This window comes from Oryx dammah, unplaced genomic scaffold (genome assembly GCF_014754425.2).
Source record: "Oryx dammah isolate SB20612 unplaced genomic scaffold, SCBI_Odam_1.1 HiC_scaffold_23, whole genome shotgun sequence".
NCBI classification, from domain to species: Eukaryota; Metazoa; Chordata; class Mammalia; order Artiodactyla; family Bovidae; genus Oryx; species Oryx dammah.
In genome coordinates this window covers 17,659,442-17,675,871 of record NW_024070207.1, presented here as the reverse complement: position 1 = coordinate 17,675,871, position 16,430 = coordinate 17,659,442, and the positions used below count along the sequence as shown (strand labels likewise).

Sequence of the window (16,430 nt, the reverse complement as noted above, 5' to 3'; positions counted from 1 at the left end):
TTCCAGTGAATATTCAGGACTGATTTCCTCTGGGATTGACTGGTTTGGCTGGGATTGACTGTAGTCCAAGGGACTCTCACTAGTCTTCTCCAACACTACTGTTCAAAAGCATCAATTCTTCGGCGCTCAGCTTTCTTTATGGTCCAACTCTCACATCCATACATGACTACTGGAAAAACCATAGCTTTGATTAGATGGCCCTTTATCGGCAAAATAACATCTCTGCTTTTTTAATATGTTGTCTATGTTGGTCATAGCTTTTCTTCCAAGGAGCAAGCATCTTTTAATTTCATGGCTGCAGTCAGCATCTGCAGTGATTTTGGAGCCCCCAAAATAAAGTCTGTCACTGTTTTCATTGTTTTCCCGTCTATTTGCCATGAAGAGCAGATGCCATGATCTTAGTTTTTTGTATGTTTAGTTTTAAGCCAACTTTTTCACTCTCCTCTTTCACTTTCATCAAGAGGCTCTTTAGTTCTTCACTTTCTGCCATAAGGGTGATGTAATCTTCATATCTGATGTTATTGATATTTCTCCCAGCAATCTTGATTCCAGCTTGTGCTTCATCCAGTCCAGCATGTCACATGATATATTCTGCATATAAGTTAAATAAGCAGGGTGACAATATACAGCCTTGACATACTCCTTTCCCAATTTGGAACCTGTCTGTTGTTCCATGTCCAGTTCTAACTGTTGCTTCTTGACCTGTATACAGATTTCTCAGGAGGCAGATAAGGTGTTCTGGTATTCCCACATCTTTAAGAATTTTCCAAAGTTTGTTGTGATCCACACAGTCAAAGGCTTTGGTGTAGTCAATAAAGCAGAAGTAGATATTTTCTGGAACTTTCTTGCTTTTTCTATGATCCAACGGATGTTGGCAATTTGATCTCTGGCTCCTCTGCTTTCTCTAAATCCAGCTTGAACATCTGGAAGTTCATGGTTCTTGTACTGTTGAAGCCTGTCATAATGTCTATATGAAGTAGACAGTTATGTCCACGTGAAGTGGACAGTTATATTCACTTTCTAAAGAAGCTTCACATCTGCATTCTTGCTTTGCTCCTGCTCAGTCACTTCAGTCATGTCCAACTCTTTGTGACTCTATGGACTCTAACCCTGCCAGGCGCCTCTGTCCATGGGATTTCCCAGGCAAGAATACTGCAGTGGGTTGCCATTCCTTTCTCCAGGGGATCTTCTGGACCCCAAGGATCAAACCCATATCTCCTGTGTCTCCTGCATTGCAGGTGGATTCTTCACTGCTGAAGCCTTTCCAGATAGCACAGTGGTAAAAAATCTTCCTGACAACGCCTGACAATGCAAGAGATGCGGGTTCAATCCCTGGATCCAGAATATCCCCTGCAGAAGGAAATGCAAACCAGCTCCAATATCCTTGCCTATGAAATCCCACGGATAGAGGAACCTGGTGGGCTACAGTTCATGAGGTTCCAAAAGAGTCAGACATGACTTAGCAATGAAACAACAACAACAAATTTTTGCTTTAGGAAAGAGCTATTTATTGGGTCAGAGTTCTTGGGGATGCACAAGAGAAAGAAGTCCTAGGAGATCATAAAGACTATGGAGAAGTAGTCCAAATGTCTGGTATGGCAGCAGCAGGGGGCAGTACTATAGAAGAGCAAACTACAAATTGCTGCCTGTTTTGTGAATAAAGTTTTACTGCCACACAGCTAAACCTATTCATTTACATATTATCTATTACTGGACTTGTGCCGAACCAGCTGAGTTGAGTCTTTGCAAAAGGGATGATGTGGTCTGCAAAGTTCCAAACACTTACTGTTTGGCCCTTTACAGAAAAAGTTTGCTGACCCTTGTGTAACATCAGTACTTCAGTCTGGATATCTCCGTCTAGATGTTCCACAGACAAATCTAACTCAACAGGTGTAAAAATGCACGCATAAACTTGTTCCAGCTTCAGTGTTCCCACTCTTAGTTAATGGCACTACTGCCTACCAATTCACCCACAAAAGAAGCCTCTCTCCCTTTTGCCCTCTCACTCTATATATTATTGGAGAAGGTGATGGCACCCCACTCCAGTACTCTTGCCTGGAAAATACCATGGATGGAGGATCCTGGTAGGCTGCAGTCCATGGGGTCGGGAAGAGTCGGACACGACTGAGCGACTTCACTTTCACTTTTCACTTTCATGCATTGGAGAAGGAAATGGCAACCCACTCCAGTGTTCTTGCCTGGAGAATCCCAGGGACAGGGGAGCCTGGTGGGTTGCCATCTATGGGGTCACACAGAGTCGGACACAACTGAAGTGACTTAGCAGCAGCCTTAGCAGCCTATATATTATTTCACATCTCATCCATCACCATATCCTGTCAATTCCACCTCTTCATTATATTTTGAACCTGAGCACATCTCTTCATTTCTTCTGCCATTAACTTAGTCTGAGTCATGATCATTTTGTACAAGATTAACAACAGCTTTCTAACTTGTCTTCCTGCCCCTAGTTTGTTTTTACTTTTGGAGGTATAAATAAGATTTATTGATTAATTGATACTGTGGAAATATCAAATTGTATAGTAATCTCTAAGAACAGTATTTGGGGGCAATATTGACAGTGAGGAAATTGTAAGTAGAGGAGGGAGACATAATCTTATTTTGATTCATTACATTTCATTTGTTGGTAAGTCATTTGTAGTAAAAATATCATTCATCTCCAAGCTCTTTGAGAATGGAGAACACATCTAATTCATCTTCACATCACCACAGGTAGTTATCAAAAGGCAGGACATACACCAGGCATTATAATTATTAAATAAATACAATAAAACAATTTATACAGATAAATATTTTTGACCTTAAGTGAAAATCTCCTTCAATTTCATTTTGCCAGAGCAAAACTATTCCAAAAATTTAATAAACAGGCTTTCCCATTGCTTTTTTCCCTAGGGTTATGTTTATATCCTTCTTTATTTCTGCATATTGACATATAACAATTTTCACCTTATTTTTACCGACTGATTGGTATTCATTGGAATGTATTTCTCTATTGTTGAATATTTAGTTTTATTTTTCCAATTTTTCTACCCCTAATTTTGCCTACCCTCTGCCCCCGAGCCATTTTCTACTCAATAACCAGAAGGATCTTTCTAATGTCTAAACCTGATTCCAGCACATGCATAATGATATATGCAGCCAAGATTTAATGAGCCCTTACTATGTGCTAGACATAGTTCTAAGTGTTTCCTGTGTGGTAACTGATCTTAATCCTCACACGAATCCTCTATTGCTGATATCATTATTAACTCCATTCTTTAGGTGAAGACTTTCAAGAACAGAGAAAACCAATGCAATCTAGCTCAAGTGTCTATAGTTTAAACTACTCTACTGCTCTACACACACACACACACACACCCACACCCACCCCCACACACCCCTATCATTCATGGCTTCCCACTGCTCTTAAAATAAGTCATACTATTATAATGGCTGAAGACTATCATTTTTATCTTCTGTAATCCTTGCCTACCTCTCCAGCCTCATCTCTTGCCATCCAGAGCCTTGCAGTTAAGCATCAGCTTCCCCAGATTTCTATAGCTCCCTGTACCAGTCATGCTCATTTTCACCTCTATGCCTTCAGTCACATTATCCCCTCCTCTTTAGTTGTTTACTCCCTTCCCCTCTCCTCCCCTACATGCAGCCAGCTTCTACACATCCTTTAATGCTCCGTTCTGGTCTTGCCTCTTCCAGGAAGCCTTTGCTGAGCAGATTTGCACTTCATCTGTGTTCCCATTATGCCTTGTTTTCCATCCATTTATATGTCCTTACTGTACTGTTTCATAACTCTTTTTAAATATCTGTCTCCCTCACCAGACTGTGTGCTCCCAGTGGTTTTCCAATTGTACTCAAATATTTTGTTTTACCCTTCTATTTTTTTGTACCTTTTTTCTAGGACCTTTTCATCCCAGGCTTTGGCATAGGCTATAATGCCAAGAAGAGTAGAAAGGGACTGTAATAGGATTTTGTCATTTTGTGTGTGATTGTGTGAAAAGGAGATGTGAGGATATAAGGGGGATCATGAACATCTTTTGAGAAAATGAGACCTCACGATAAAAAGACTTTAGAGTTTATTTTTTGTCATTTTGCAATAGTAAACTGCTTTAGGGTCGGCTAGACCCAAAAATGGAGAATGGCTCAAAGACAATATAATTATCTCAGTCATGTAACTGTCCAAGATAGATATTCTTGGTCAGCAAGATAGTTCTCCTCCATGTGGTCTTCGAAGGACAAAGGCTAACAGAAGCCCCTGGACCACCCTGAGTTACCAGATCCCAGTCAGCAAGAAGGGGAGAGAACATAGGGGACTTCCACAGGTCAGGCCTTGTGATGCCACTCATCATTTCTCCTCACATTCCATTACTGAGAACTTGGCCATGTGGCCATGCCTCACTGCAAGGGAGCCTGGGAAATTTAGTCCACCCTGTACTTAAGGAAGTGGAGCATGGTTTTGGTGGGAAGCTAGAGACCTTCACAGATATACTAACAATAAAATTGGGGGCTAGTTTACCTTGAGTGTCAGATAAATGATGGAAGAATTTTATTTCCTTTGTACCAGAAAACTATATGGTACAGCTCCATTTAACCTTTCCCATGGGAAGCTGCAGCAATCAGATAGAGGCAATATTTAAAATGATTGCTGACAGTTGAGCTCCCTGTTGAATTGCTTACTAGGAAGTAGTAGCCAGAGGGTGACTTGCAATGCTGATGATCTCTTAACTATTAATCACTGACACACTGTAGATTGCCTCTAAGTAAAATCCCAGCTGAGTTAGGTACATCTTATAATATTGGCCCTCAAATATATTTTCCTCCTTTGCATGTCTGGACTAGAGAAGGTGTTAAATGGCAAAGTGGCAACATGATTCTTTGCTAGCCAAGAGGTGCTCAGAACTAAAAGGAGGGGGGAAAAAAAACATCAAAAAGGGAACTCATTTCCATTCCAAACCATAGCCACAGGCATGAACTTATTCACTGCCAGTTTGTGTTTGCCCAAAGTACACATTTGTTGATGATCTCATGCAAGCTGGGGGAATAAGTAAAAGTGAATCCACTTGAAATGAAACATCCCCGTGATTCTCTGCTAAGAAGCAGGTACATTCCCAGGAGAGCTTTGTGAACAGTTGCCCAGGTTCTACTCCCCAGAGGAGGCTCATTTTGTCAGTCTGGGGTGTGACTTGGGAATCAGGAATTCTTTCATGTTCCCTGGATGATTCTGATACTGAGCCAAGTTTGAGGCAGCATCTCTCTAATATGATGAAAGTGGGGAGTAGGGGGCACATATGCCAAAGCACAGACCGGAGCGGTTTTGTTTAATGTAGGAAACAAATCATCAACCCTAAGTCTCCTAGCTTGACATGTAGAGTTGGCTCTGAGGTTAGACCCACCTGTGGGACCCTGGAAATCAGGCCTTCTCTGGGAGTGGGCCATGAGCTGGCTGTAAACTAGGAGAGCAGTTATGAAGGTAGACTTCCTTCCAGCCATCCCAGATGCCTGACTTGTTCTCTTCTTTTCCCAGTTTGTGGCCCAGCCCAATTGCCAACAGTTGCTTGCCACTCTGTGGTACGACGGCTTCCCTGGATGGCGGCGGAAACACTGGGTCGTCAAGCTTCTGACGTGCATGACCATTGGGTTCCTGTTTCCCATGCTGTCTATTGCTTATCTCATCTCACCCAGGAGCAACCTTGGGCTGTTCATCAAGAAACCCTTCATCAAGTTTATCTGCCACACAGCATCATATCTGACCTTCCTCTTCATGCTTCTCCTGGCTTCTCAGCACATCGTCAGGACAGATCTCCATGTACAGGGACCTCCCCCAACTGTCGTGGAGTGGATGATACTGCCTTGGGTTCTTGGTGAGTCACAGGGACCAGAAGCTATGGCCAGACTGCCTGCTGGTCTTGTCTAAAGAAACTACTGGAATCGGCAGTTGGACTGGCCCTGAACTAAGGCACCTTCCCTCTGTGCAGTGAGATAGTTGTTGGGAATCTCAGAAACGTGGTTCCTTCCCCCCACTCCTGGGCCTGGGTTGCTTGCTGTCACAGGGTTTGCCATGAGATTGGCAGTGTACCCAGGGCTTGTTTCAACTAACCTAACTTCATCAATGGCAAGGAAGTTGTCTATCAGTGGGTTTAGAGGGAAAGCCAAGTGTTAGGCAGGACAGGCCCAGGTAGGCTGGGCAGGGCAAGTGCTGAACAGTCTATTTGATGCCTACTTTCCCATCACTGGGGTTGAAGGGATGCCACCCAAACCTGCTGCTTTCCTATGACTATGCTAAATGATCCCTATACTTATCCAGGGTCCACATCCTATTTGGATACTGATTTCACAACCAGGAAGGAAACCTAGGAAATTCACACAATTCATGGTAAAAAAGCAGCCTTAACCAGAAGTTTCCAGGCATAATTACATTGCATTGGACCCTCCAGTGCATCACCACCCTCCAGGTCCTTGATACTTAAACTGGGGTCCCCAAACCAGCAATGTCAGCATCAACTTGTTAAACACACAGATTCACGAGTCTCACTCAGGGTCTGTGAAATCAGAATCTACATAATCCCCATGTAATTTGCATGTATTTTAAAGCAGGGGTCCCCAACCTATAGGATCTAATGCCTGATGATCTGAGATGGAACTGATGTAATAAATAATAGAAACCAAGTACACAATAAATGTAATGGCACTTGAATCATCCCAAAACCATCTCTTCTTACCCCACCCCACCACCATCCTGGACTGTGGAAAAATTGTCTTCCACAAAACTGGTCCCTGTTGCCAAAAAGTTTGGGGACCGCTGTTTTAAAGTCTGAGACATACTACCTTAGACCACAGTCACTCCTTTTACTGCTTTCCACATACCAAAGCAAAAGAAACATCTGTTAATATGTCATCAGGCAGAATTCCACGAAACCTACACACAATGAGAGGAGATAAGAGAAAGGAGGATTCTAAATTATTCTGATCCCTATTGCTTAGCTTCAGCCCCAATATCCAGTGCTTTGGACCATGGCCTGCTTGCATACCTCAAAACTAATTGAGAAGTTTTCCCTCTCAGACATATGTAGTGGAAACTAAGGACTATATGGCATAATATTGATACTTAGTTCAGTTCAGTCACTCAGTAATGTCCGACTCTTTGCGACCCCATGAATTGCAGCATGCCAGGCCTCGCTGTCCATCACCAACTCCCGGAGTTCACTCAAATTCATGTCCATTGAGTCGGTGATGCCATCAAGCCATCTCATCCTCTGTTGTCCCCTTCTCCTTCTACCCCCAATCCCTCCCAGCATCAGAGTCTTTTCCAATGAGTCAATTCTTTGCATCAGGTGGCCAAAGTATTGGGTTTTAGCTTCAACATCAGTCCTTCCAAAGAACACCCGGGACTGGTCTCATTTAGAAAGGACTGGTTGGATCTCCCTGCAGTCCAAGGGACTCTCAAGAGTCTTCTCCAACACCACAGTTCAAAAGCATCAATTCTTCAGCATTCAGCTTTCTTCACAGTCCAACTCTCACATCCATACATGACTACTGGAAAAACCATAGCCTTGACTAGACAGACCTTTGTTGGCAAAGTAATGTTTCTGCTTTTAAATATGTTATCTAGGTTGGTCATAACGTTCCTTCCAAGGAGTAAGCGTCTTTTAATTTCATGGCTGCAGTCACCATCTGCAGTGATTTTGGAGCCCCCAAAAATAAAGTCTGACACTGTTTCCACTGTTTCCCCATCTATTTCCCATGAAGTGATGGGACCAGATGCCATGATCTTCATTTTCTGAATGTTGAGCTTTAAGCCAACTTTTTTGCTCTCCTCTTTCACTTTCATCAAGAGGCTTTTTAGCTCCTCTTCACTTTCTGCCATAAGGGTGGCATCATTAGCGTATCTGAGGTTATTGATATTTCTCCTGGCAATCTTGATTCCAGCTTGTGCTTCTTCCAGCCCAGCATTTCTCATGATGTGCTCTGCATATAAGTTAAATAAGCAGGGTGACAATATACAGCCTTGATGCACTCCTTTTCCTATTTGGAACCAGTCTGTTGTTCCATGTCCAATGCTAACTGTTGCTTCCTGACCTGCATATAGGTTTCTCAAGAGGCAGGTCAGGTGGTCTGGTATTCCCATCTCTTTCAGAATTTTCCACAGTTTATTGTGATCCACACAGTCAAAGGCTTTGGCATAGTCAATAAAGCAGAAATAGATGTTTTTCTGGAACTCTCTTGCTTTTTCCATGATCCAGAGGATGTTGGCAATTGGATCTCTGGTTCCTCTGCCTTTTCTAAAACCAGCTTGAACATCTGGAAGTTCACGGTGCACGTACTGCTGAAGCCTGGCTTGGAGAATTTTGAGCATTACTTTACTAGCCTGTGAGATGAGTGCAATTGTGCGGTAGTTTGAGCATTCTTTGGCATTGCCTTTCTTTGGGATTGGAATGAAAACTGACCTTTTCCAGTCCTGTGGCCACTGCTGAGTTTTCCAAATTTGCTGGCATATTGAGTGCAGCACTTTCATAGCATCATCTTTCAGGATTTGAAATAGCTCAACTGGAATTCCATCACCTCCACTAGCTTTATTCGTAGTGATGCTTTCTAAGGCCCACTTGACTTCACGTTCCAGGATGTCTGGCTCTAGGTGAGTGATCACAGCATCGTGATTATCTTGGTCATAAAGATCTTTTTTGTACAGTTCTTCTGTATAATTTTGCCACCTCTTTTTAATATCTTCTGCTTCTGTTAGGTCTATACAATTTCTGTCCTTTATCAAGCCTATCTTTGCATGAAATGTTCCCTTGGTATCTCTAATTTTCTTGAAGAGATCTCTAGTCTTTCCCATTCTGTTGTTTTCCTCTATTTCTTTGCATTGATCACTGAGGAAGGCTTTCTTATCTCTTCTTGCTATTCTTTGGAACTCTGCATTCAGATGCTTATATCTTTCCTTTCCTCCTTTGCTTTTGCTTCTCTTCTTTTCACAGCTATTTGTAAGGCCTCCCCAGACAGCCATTTTGCTTTTTTGCATTTCTTTTCCATGGGGATGATCTTGATCCCTGTCTCCTGTACAGTGTCACAAACCTCCGTCCTTAGTTCATCAGGCACTCTATCAGATCTAGTCCCTTAAATCTATTTCTCACTTCCATTGTATTGGTTCACTGGAGAAGGGAATGGCAAACCACTTCAGTATTCTTGCCTTGAGAACCCCATGAACAGTATGAAAAGGCAAAATGATAGGATACTGAAAGAGGAACACCCCAGGTCGGTAGGTGCCGAATACGCTACTGGAGATCAGTGGAGAAATAACTCCAGAAAGAATGAAGGGATGGAGCCAAAGCAAAAACAATACCCAGTTGTGGACATGACTGGTGATAGAAGCAAGGTCCAATGCTGTAAAGAGCAATATTGCATAGGAACCTGGAATGTCAGGTCCATGAATCAAGGCAAATTGGAAGTGGTCAAACAGGAGATGGCAAGAGTGAACATTGACATTCTAGGAATCAGCAAACTAAAATGGACTGGAATGGGTGAATTTAACTCAGATGACCATTATATCTACTACTGTGGGCAGGAATCCCTTAGAAGAAATGGAGTAGCCATCATGGTCAACAAACGAGTCCAAAATGCAGTACTTGGATGCAATCTCAAAAACTACAGAATGATCTCTGTTCATTTCCAAGGCAAACCATTCAATATCACAGTAATCCAAGTCTATGCCCCAACCAGTAACACTGAAGTTGAAGAGTTCTATGCAGACTTACAAGACCTTTTAGAACTAGCACCCAAGAAAGATGTTGTTTTCATTATAGGGGACTGGAATGCAAAAGTAGGAAATCAAGAAACACCTGGAGTAATAGGCAAATTTGGCCTTGGAATGAAGGCCAAAGGAATGAAGGCCAAACAGAATGAAACAGGGCAAAGGCTAATAGAGTTTTGCCAAGAGAATGCACTGATCATAGCAAACACCCTCTTCCAACAACACAAGAGAAGACTCTACACATGGACATCACCAGATGGCCAACATCAAAATCAGATTGATTATATTCTTTGCAGCCAAAGATGAAGAAGCTCTATACAGTCAGCAGAAACAGGACCGGGAGCTGACTGTGGCTCAGATCATGAACTCCTTATTGCCAAATTCAGACTTAAATTGAAGAAAGTAGGGAAAACCACTAGACCATTCAGGTATGACCTAAATCAAATCCCTTATGATAATTAATTCACTGATTAAATAACCCCCACTCTAAAATGGGAAGAGCATAGAATCAGACACCCTAAATTGCAGCAGCATTCCAGTAGCTATAGTAACAATGTAAAAGTGAGTAGCATCCAGAAAACTGTAACATACAGGCATCTTTAGGTAAAGTCTATCCAGTTTGGCAAGTTCAAGACAGAGTGGTGAGATAGCAAAGAAAGATAAAAGTTCCTACCATCCCTAGGGGCTCCACTAAGTCCCAATTCATTCATTGATTTCCTCTTTCTTCACTTGGGGGATCCTGCTCAGAGGTTAAAGTGTCTTCCTGCAATGTGGGAGATCTGGGTTCAATTCCTGGGTTGGGAAGATCCCCTGGAGAAGGAAATGGCAACCCACTCTAATATTCTTGCCCGGAGAATCCCATGGACAGAGGAGTCTGGTGGGCTACAGTCCACAGGGTCGCAAAGGGTCAGACATGACTGAGTGACTTCACTTTCACTTTCACTATGATGACTAGTCTGATGCTGTGAAGCAATAAACCTTTTGCCTCCATTTTTCAGGTTTCATTTGGGGGGAGATAAAGGAAATGTGGGATGGTGGATTTACTGAATACATCCATGACTGGTGGAACCTGATGGATTTTGCAATGAACTCACTCTACCTGGCAACTATTTCCTTGAAGATTGTAGCCTATGTCAAGGTAACTTGGAATATTTGCTACGTTTCTTAATCATTTGTTTACAGTAAGCTTTAGCTATGGGAGCACAGAGTTTAGGGGGCAAGTGTTAAAGACCATCAATCCATATGGAAAGGTACCATAAAATAGACATTTTTTTCAGTGGCTTGTAATCAGTGTCCACCTAACCAGACAATGGAGAATGGAACAATTTGCAAATGAATTCTTAGCTTCTTCAACTCTGACAGTAAAAGGTCTGAAGCTGCTCACCCACTCAGTCAGTGTTTACATCCTCTCTACAGTATCCTCGCCAAGAAGATAGCCCACTGATGTTTGCATGAGGCAGAGATAAGACACTCACTGAATTTCCAAAAGCCTCTCTCAACTCTTGTCACTTCATTAAAAAGTGCTACTTTATATTTTTCTAATATTATTCTTCCTGTGACACATCCATTAGTAATCCTTCCTCATCATGGGGTCAAACAGAACAAAGATGTTCCTTCTCCATAAAGTGCTTCAGATATGAAGTCATCTCTCCCTAGCTTGCTGAGCTGTCTCTTCTCAAAGCCAAATATTCACACTTCCCTCAAGTGTTCTTCATAGGATTGGTAGCAGAACCCTAGAAACGTCACTGTGTGGGACATAGATTTTTAATAGTCTTTGCCTCCTGCATCACTTCCATCACCAGGATGATTGTTCAAGCTGCTATGAATCCACCTTCTTGAGTATCACCCATTCTATGTGTCTACCAATCCAGATAACACACACACACACACCCCCCACTTTGATGTTTTTTCCTGCATAATGTACAGCCTGCATTATCCTGAGAAATAGCTTCATGTTCAGCACCTCATGCTGGATAGTCACAGGCTCTGAGTTCAGGTTTGGTGCTCATTAGATACTGGAATGGCTGCACTGCCTCTACCCTGAAGTGAACTTCTCCAGCATGAGGAAAAGCTGACAACTCCATCTCCAAGACTGTCTAGTCAGTCATGCTTTTTGGCATGAAATCCCACATGAAGGAGTTTTAGAATGGGAATATGGCTGTCCCCCAAATCGCCAACAACTTAGTTTATTTTTACATCCCTAATATGCATATTGCATAAATTTTAAGACCTTGGGAGTTAGTTACATGGAGTGTGAATATTGAATGCAGTCCTAAAATATTTTTGAAAGAAGCTGAAGACTATGCTTATACTTTGTGGTGATCGTTCAACACATACTTACAACTTCCTTACAAGAAAAAGCTGGTAAGGAAAATGTTTGGATCTCTGGTTAATGTGCCTGGATGAATTCCATGTCATTCTGGCACTCAGCTGACTAAGTAACACTGTTTGCCAAAAAAAAAAAAAAATCTTCCTTTGGAAGTGGTATTTATACACTAGAGGGACAATACATTATCACTCTAAAAACTGGTGAGTTCTGCTTAAACAGGAAAGTGTAGAATAAATGATCAAATGATTAACCCTTGGGGATGTGAAATTGTGTCAACAGATGCCCAACATTAGTTAATCACATACCCTGTCCACCTTCACTGGCAAGCCTTCCAAGGACTAGATACTTCCTCATCATACAGCATAAGGATAAATCAGCTCACTAAGCTGAGTAAATGCCCCTCAACTGATAAATACTTAACTCAAAAAAAGACATTTGCCAAGAAGTCGGAGCCCTTCACAACAAAGAAGAATTTACAAATAAGAGATGCCACATGCAGACTGGATTTACAATGAGAAATTGTCAGTGAGCAGTCGGGTTCACTTGTGCAGGTAGGCGCATCAGTCTGAAATGAACTCCACCAAGTGGGCTGAGCCAACTTCTATGCAGTAAAGACATAGGGCTGGTCCCAGGCCCTTTTAAAAATTTCAGATCATCATTGCACTGAGGCAGTACGACACACCATGACAGAAACTGGCCTTGAGAAGATCCTTTATTAGAGTGAAAAACTAGTCAACTGTATGTATATATACACTCTACCTCACATGGCCTACAACACTAAGAAGCAAAAGGCATATACCAAAGTACTCAAAAGGAACAAACATACCTAATATTAGCCCTCAGTACCCCCAAGATAACACTAAAAATGGAGAGTAATTGTCTTTTTGTCTTCTAGGATAGCACCACCTGGATTTATCCCAGCACTCCCTTACTCCATATGTACAGACTAAACTGAACTTTGATACCCATTGAGTTATGACCCTTTCTCGAGCCAATGCTTGGATGAAGATACACCTCCCCATCTTTATTACTATTGGGTACCCACGTTTGGCCAACCCTTTTCATATACTGCTTTTGAGTTCACACCCTTTTAACAGGCATAGAGGCCAGTTTTCAAGCAACATTCTATCTCCGAGAATATAAGAAAAATCATTTGTCTCCCAGTATCACTCTCTGAAGAGTCAGGAAACCCAAAGGTAATCCCTGCTCTGATATTTATGAGCTGGATTACCACAGGCCATCCTTCTACCTCTAGGAGCTTCAGACACCACCTCTGAAAAATAAGATGGAACTAGATCAATGGGTTTCAACCTTTTAATTTTTTTCCCATGGAACCACATCTTAAAGTTAAAACTTATGCAGAATTTCAATGTACTAAGGAGCTCAAAGGAATGAGTTTGGATTGAGAAATGACTCTTCCTAGCCTCCTCTCTGGTTTCCACAGGGACCACCAGATGCTTCTATTGAACCCTCAGGCTTGAAGGAACACAATTTGATTTGAAAACCACTTGTGGTCAGTCAGGCCTCAGCAAACTGGGCTGCTGGCCAAGCTGGGCCAACTGTTTGTTTACATATTGTCTGTTATTATAGTTCTAGAAGGGACTTCCCTGGTGCTTAGTCACTCAGTTGTGTCTGACTCTTTTGTGACCCCATGGACTGTAGCCCACCAGGTTCCTCTGTCCATGGGATTGCCCAGGCAAGAATCCTGGAATGGGTTGCCATTTTCTTCTCCAGGGGATCTTCCCAACCCAGGGATCAAACCTGGGTCTCCTGCATTGCAGGTGGATTCTTTACCCTCTGAGCCACCACTCCATTGGCTAAGATTCCATGCTCCCTACACAGGGGGCCATGGTTTGATCCCTGAGCCGGGAACTAGATCTCACGTGCTATAACTAAGACTTGGTACAGCAAAATAAATAAATATATAGTCCTAGAAGAAAAAGTTAAGTAGTTTCCACAGTAACCATATAGAAGCCAAAAATATATACTATCTGGCCCTTGACACAAAATGTTTGCTGACCTCTATGCTAAATGAGCTCCAAGTTTACTCTCTGCTATCATATTCTATAGTATTTTTCTCTAAAAATACATACACAAAGCATAGATTTTCCATGAGAATAATCTTTCACACTTGTGACTGTTCTGAGATCCAAACTCATGGACAGTATACTTCCCTGTGGTTATAGGTGTGACTGTGGAGCGAGAAAACCCTAAATGATGAGCTATGCATGTTCCAGTTGATAATCCTAGTTTTAAACATAGGTCTGTTTTGTTATCAACAAAGAATCAGCATCATTCACATAGACCTCCAAATAAGTAAAGGCCTATCTAATAAATGCACTGTGATATCAACTACTACAGAAGTAACATTTCATAGAAATAGTGCTATACTGAGTGTTTAGAGGCCTGAGTTTTAGTCCTGGCTCTGCTACCAAGTTGCTGTGTGACTTAAGCAGCTCCCTCTGCCTCTCTGGATTTCAGTTCCTCCACTTGTAAAACAGGCATAACAATGTCCACCTCTCACAACTATGCAGCAAATGTTTCCTTTGGATACAAAAATGGAGAGATACAAGATTTGGCCCAAAGTGTATAAAACCAGTTGGCCATCTCAAGTCTATTCGAAATAGAAGCACACATGTGGCAAGTTTTCTCCAAACTCCTCTGACAGTGAGGAATATTGGATACACACAAATGATTTTAATAACACCAGTTTCCTCAGTTGTTGGAAGTGAGGCACATTTTAAAAATGCTAACAATATAATTTGGCCCCCAAAGCAACATTTTCTCAGGAAAGTTGTTTACATTTAGTCCTCAGAAATTGTGATATTTAGATGAGTGTTCAAAGCAATATGCTTCAGATTGTATTCCAGGCAAAATCTACTTCTGTCTTGGGGAAGGTAAAAAGCAATTTCTTGTATTTCCATAACATCTCTCCTTATGGAGTACACAGACTTTCACATATGGGTACATAATCAGACATGTGCAGTGGGTAGGAGTAGATATTATCCTCATTTTCTGGTGAAATGAGAGAAAGAGGGGCAGTTTTAAGTGATAAAGGCTAAATTGGAGCTCAGTCTCACAACGAAGCCATCTCTCCATAAGGTGACTTCCAATGTTCTAGGAGCTGAAAGCTCAGGAAAGACTGGAACATGGGCAGCCAACCCCAGAAATCCTGGCTCCTCCTCCTAGTTCAACCCCCTGGTCCATCGTTTGTGCTAAACAAACAATCCAACTTGTAAGACTATCAAAGCAACAATAAAATACATCCATACACCACTTGGTGAGCAGCACTAAATTCATTGCCTTGGAGGCTGACATGCCATTTGTAATTGCATGGGGGGAAAGACTATCGGCAGAAAACTCTGAATAATGACCTAAGGATGCTTAATCAGCCCCAAACTGCAATCAGCAGGGAAGTCAAGGTGAACACTGCACACTGAGGAGGCTGAACCTACCCCATGTCCTTCAGTAACTGCAAGTTGTGTGTGGTGCTTAGCACAAAACAGGGGCTTGGGCAACAAAGCTGGTTTGCAGTCTCATTAGGAAGCAGAGTACTTTGGCCTCACAACCTTAGGCACACCTGTGGCTCTCTTCTAGGGCCACTCCCCAACAATCTGGTCAACTCACACTTCGAAAATATCTGTTGATAAACCACAGATTGTTACTCCAGATGATTGCTCTGAAATTCATGTTTCTACATCTATGCGCTGAGTATATATTTGGATAGGAATGGAAGGAAGAGCATTATTAGCATCATGTATTGATTGGGTGGGGGGAAAAAGACCAGTAGTGCCAATCATGGGGGCCTGTTGTATAAATGAATGCTTGATGCTTAGTTTGATATTTTTATTTGGGTGCAGAAGGGAGGAAAGAGGGGAAAGTTTTCTAAATGCTCGCTGTACCTCTCATATTGTGCACTTGTTGTTTCTTTCAGTATAATGGTTCCCGTCCAAGGGAAGAATGGGAAATGTGGCACCCGACCCTGATTGCAGAAGCTCTCTTTGCGATATCCAACATTTTAAGTTCGTTGCGTCTCATATCCCTGTTCACAGCCAACTCCCACTTAGGGCCTCTGCAGATCTCTTTGGGGCGCATGTTGCTCGATATCCTCAAATTCCTCTTTATCTACTGCCTGGTACTGCTGGCTTTTGCCAATGGATTGAACCAGCTTTACTTTTACTATGAGACCAGAGCAATCGATGAGCCCAACAACTGCAAGGGGATCCGATGCGAGAAACAGAACAATGCCTTCTCCACGTAAGACTCCCCACTCTCCTCTTCTGCCTTTTGTCTGCTTTCTCTTTCTTTGCCCTATTTTCAGTCCATATCTTTGCCACTGCCCCT

General features: G+C 42.2%; 1 protein-coding gene across 1 annotated transcript in view; it reads left to right on the top strand.

Moving 5' to 3' along the window:
- The window catches only part of TRPC5 (transient receptor potential cation channel subfamily C member 5), a 190,131-nt gene that overhangs the window by 122,347 nt on the left and 51,354 nt on the right, over window positions 1-16,430 (top strand). Inside the window, exons 3-5 of the mRNA XM_040265106.1 lie at window positions 5,537-5,873; window positions 10,756-10,895; window positions 16,021-16,343. Of these exons, the coding sequence (XP_040121040.1) occupies window positions 5,537-5,873; window positions 10,756-10,895; window positions 16,021-16,343 (800 nt within the window). The remainder of the gene's footprint in view (window positions 1-5,536; window positions 5,874-10,755; window positions 10,896-16,020; window positions 16,344-16,430) is intronic.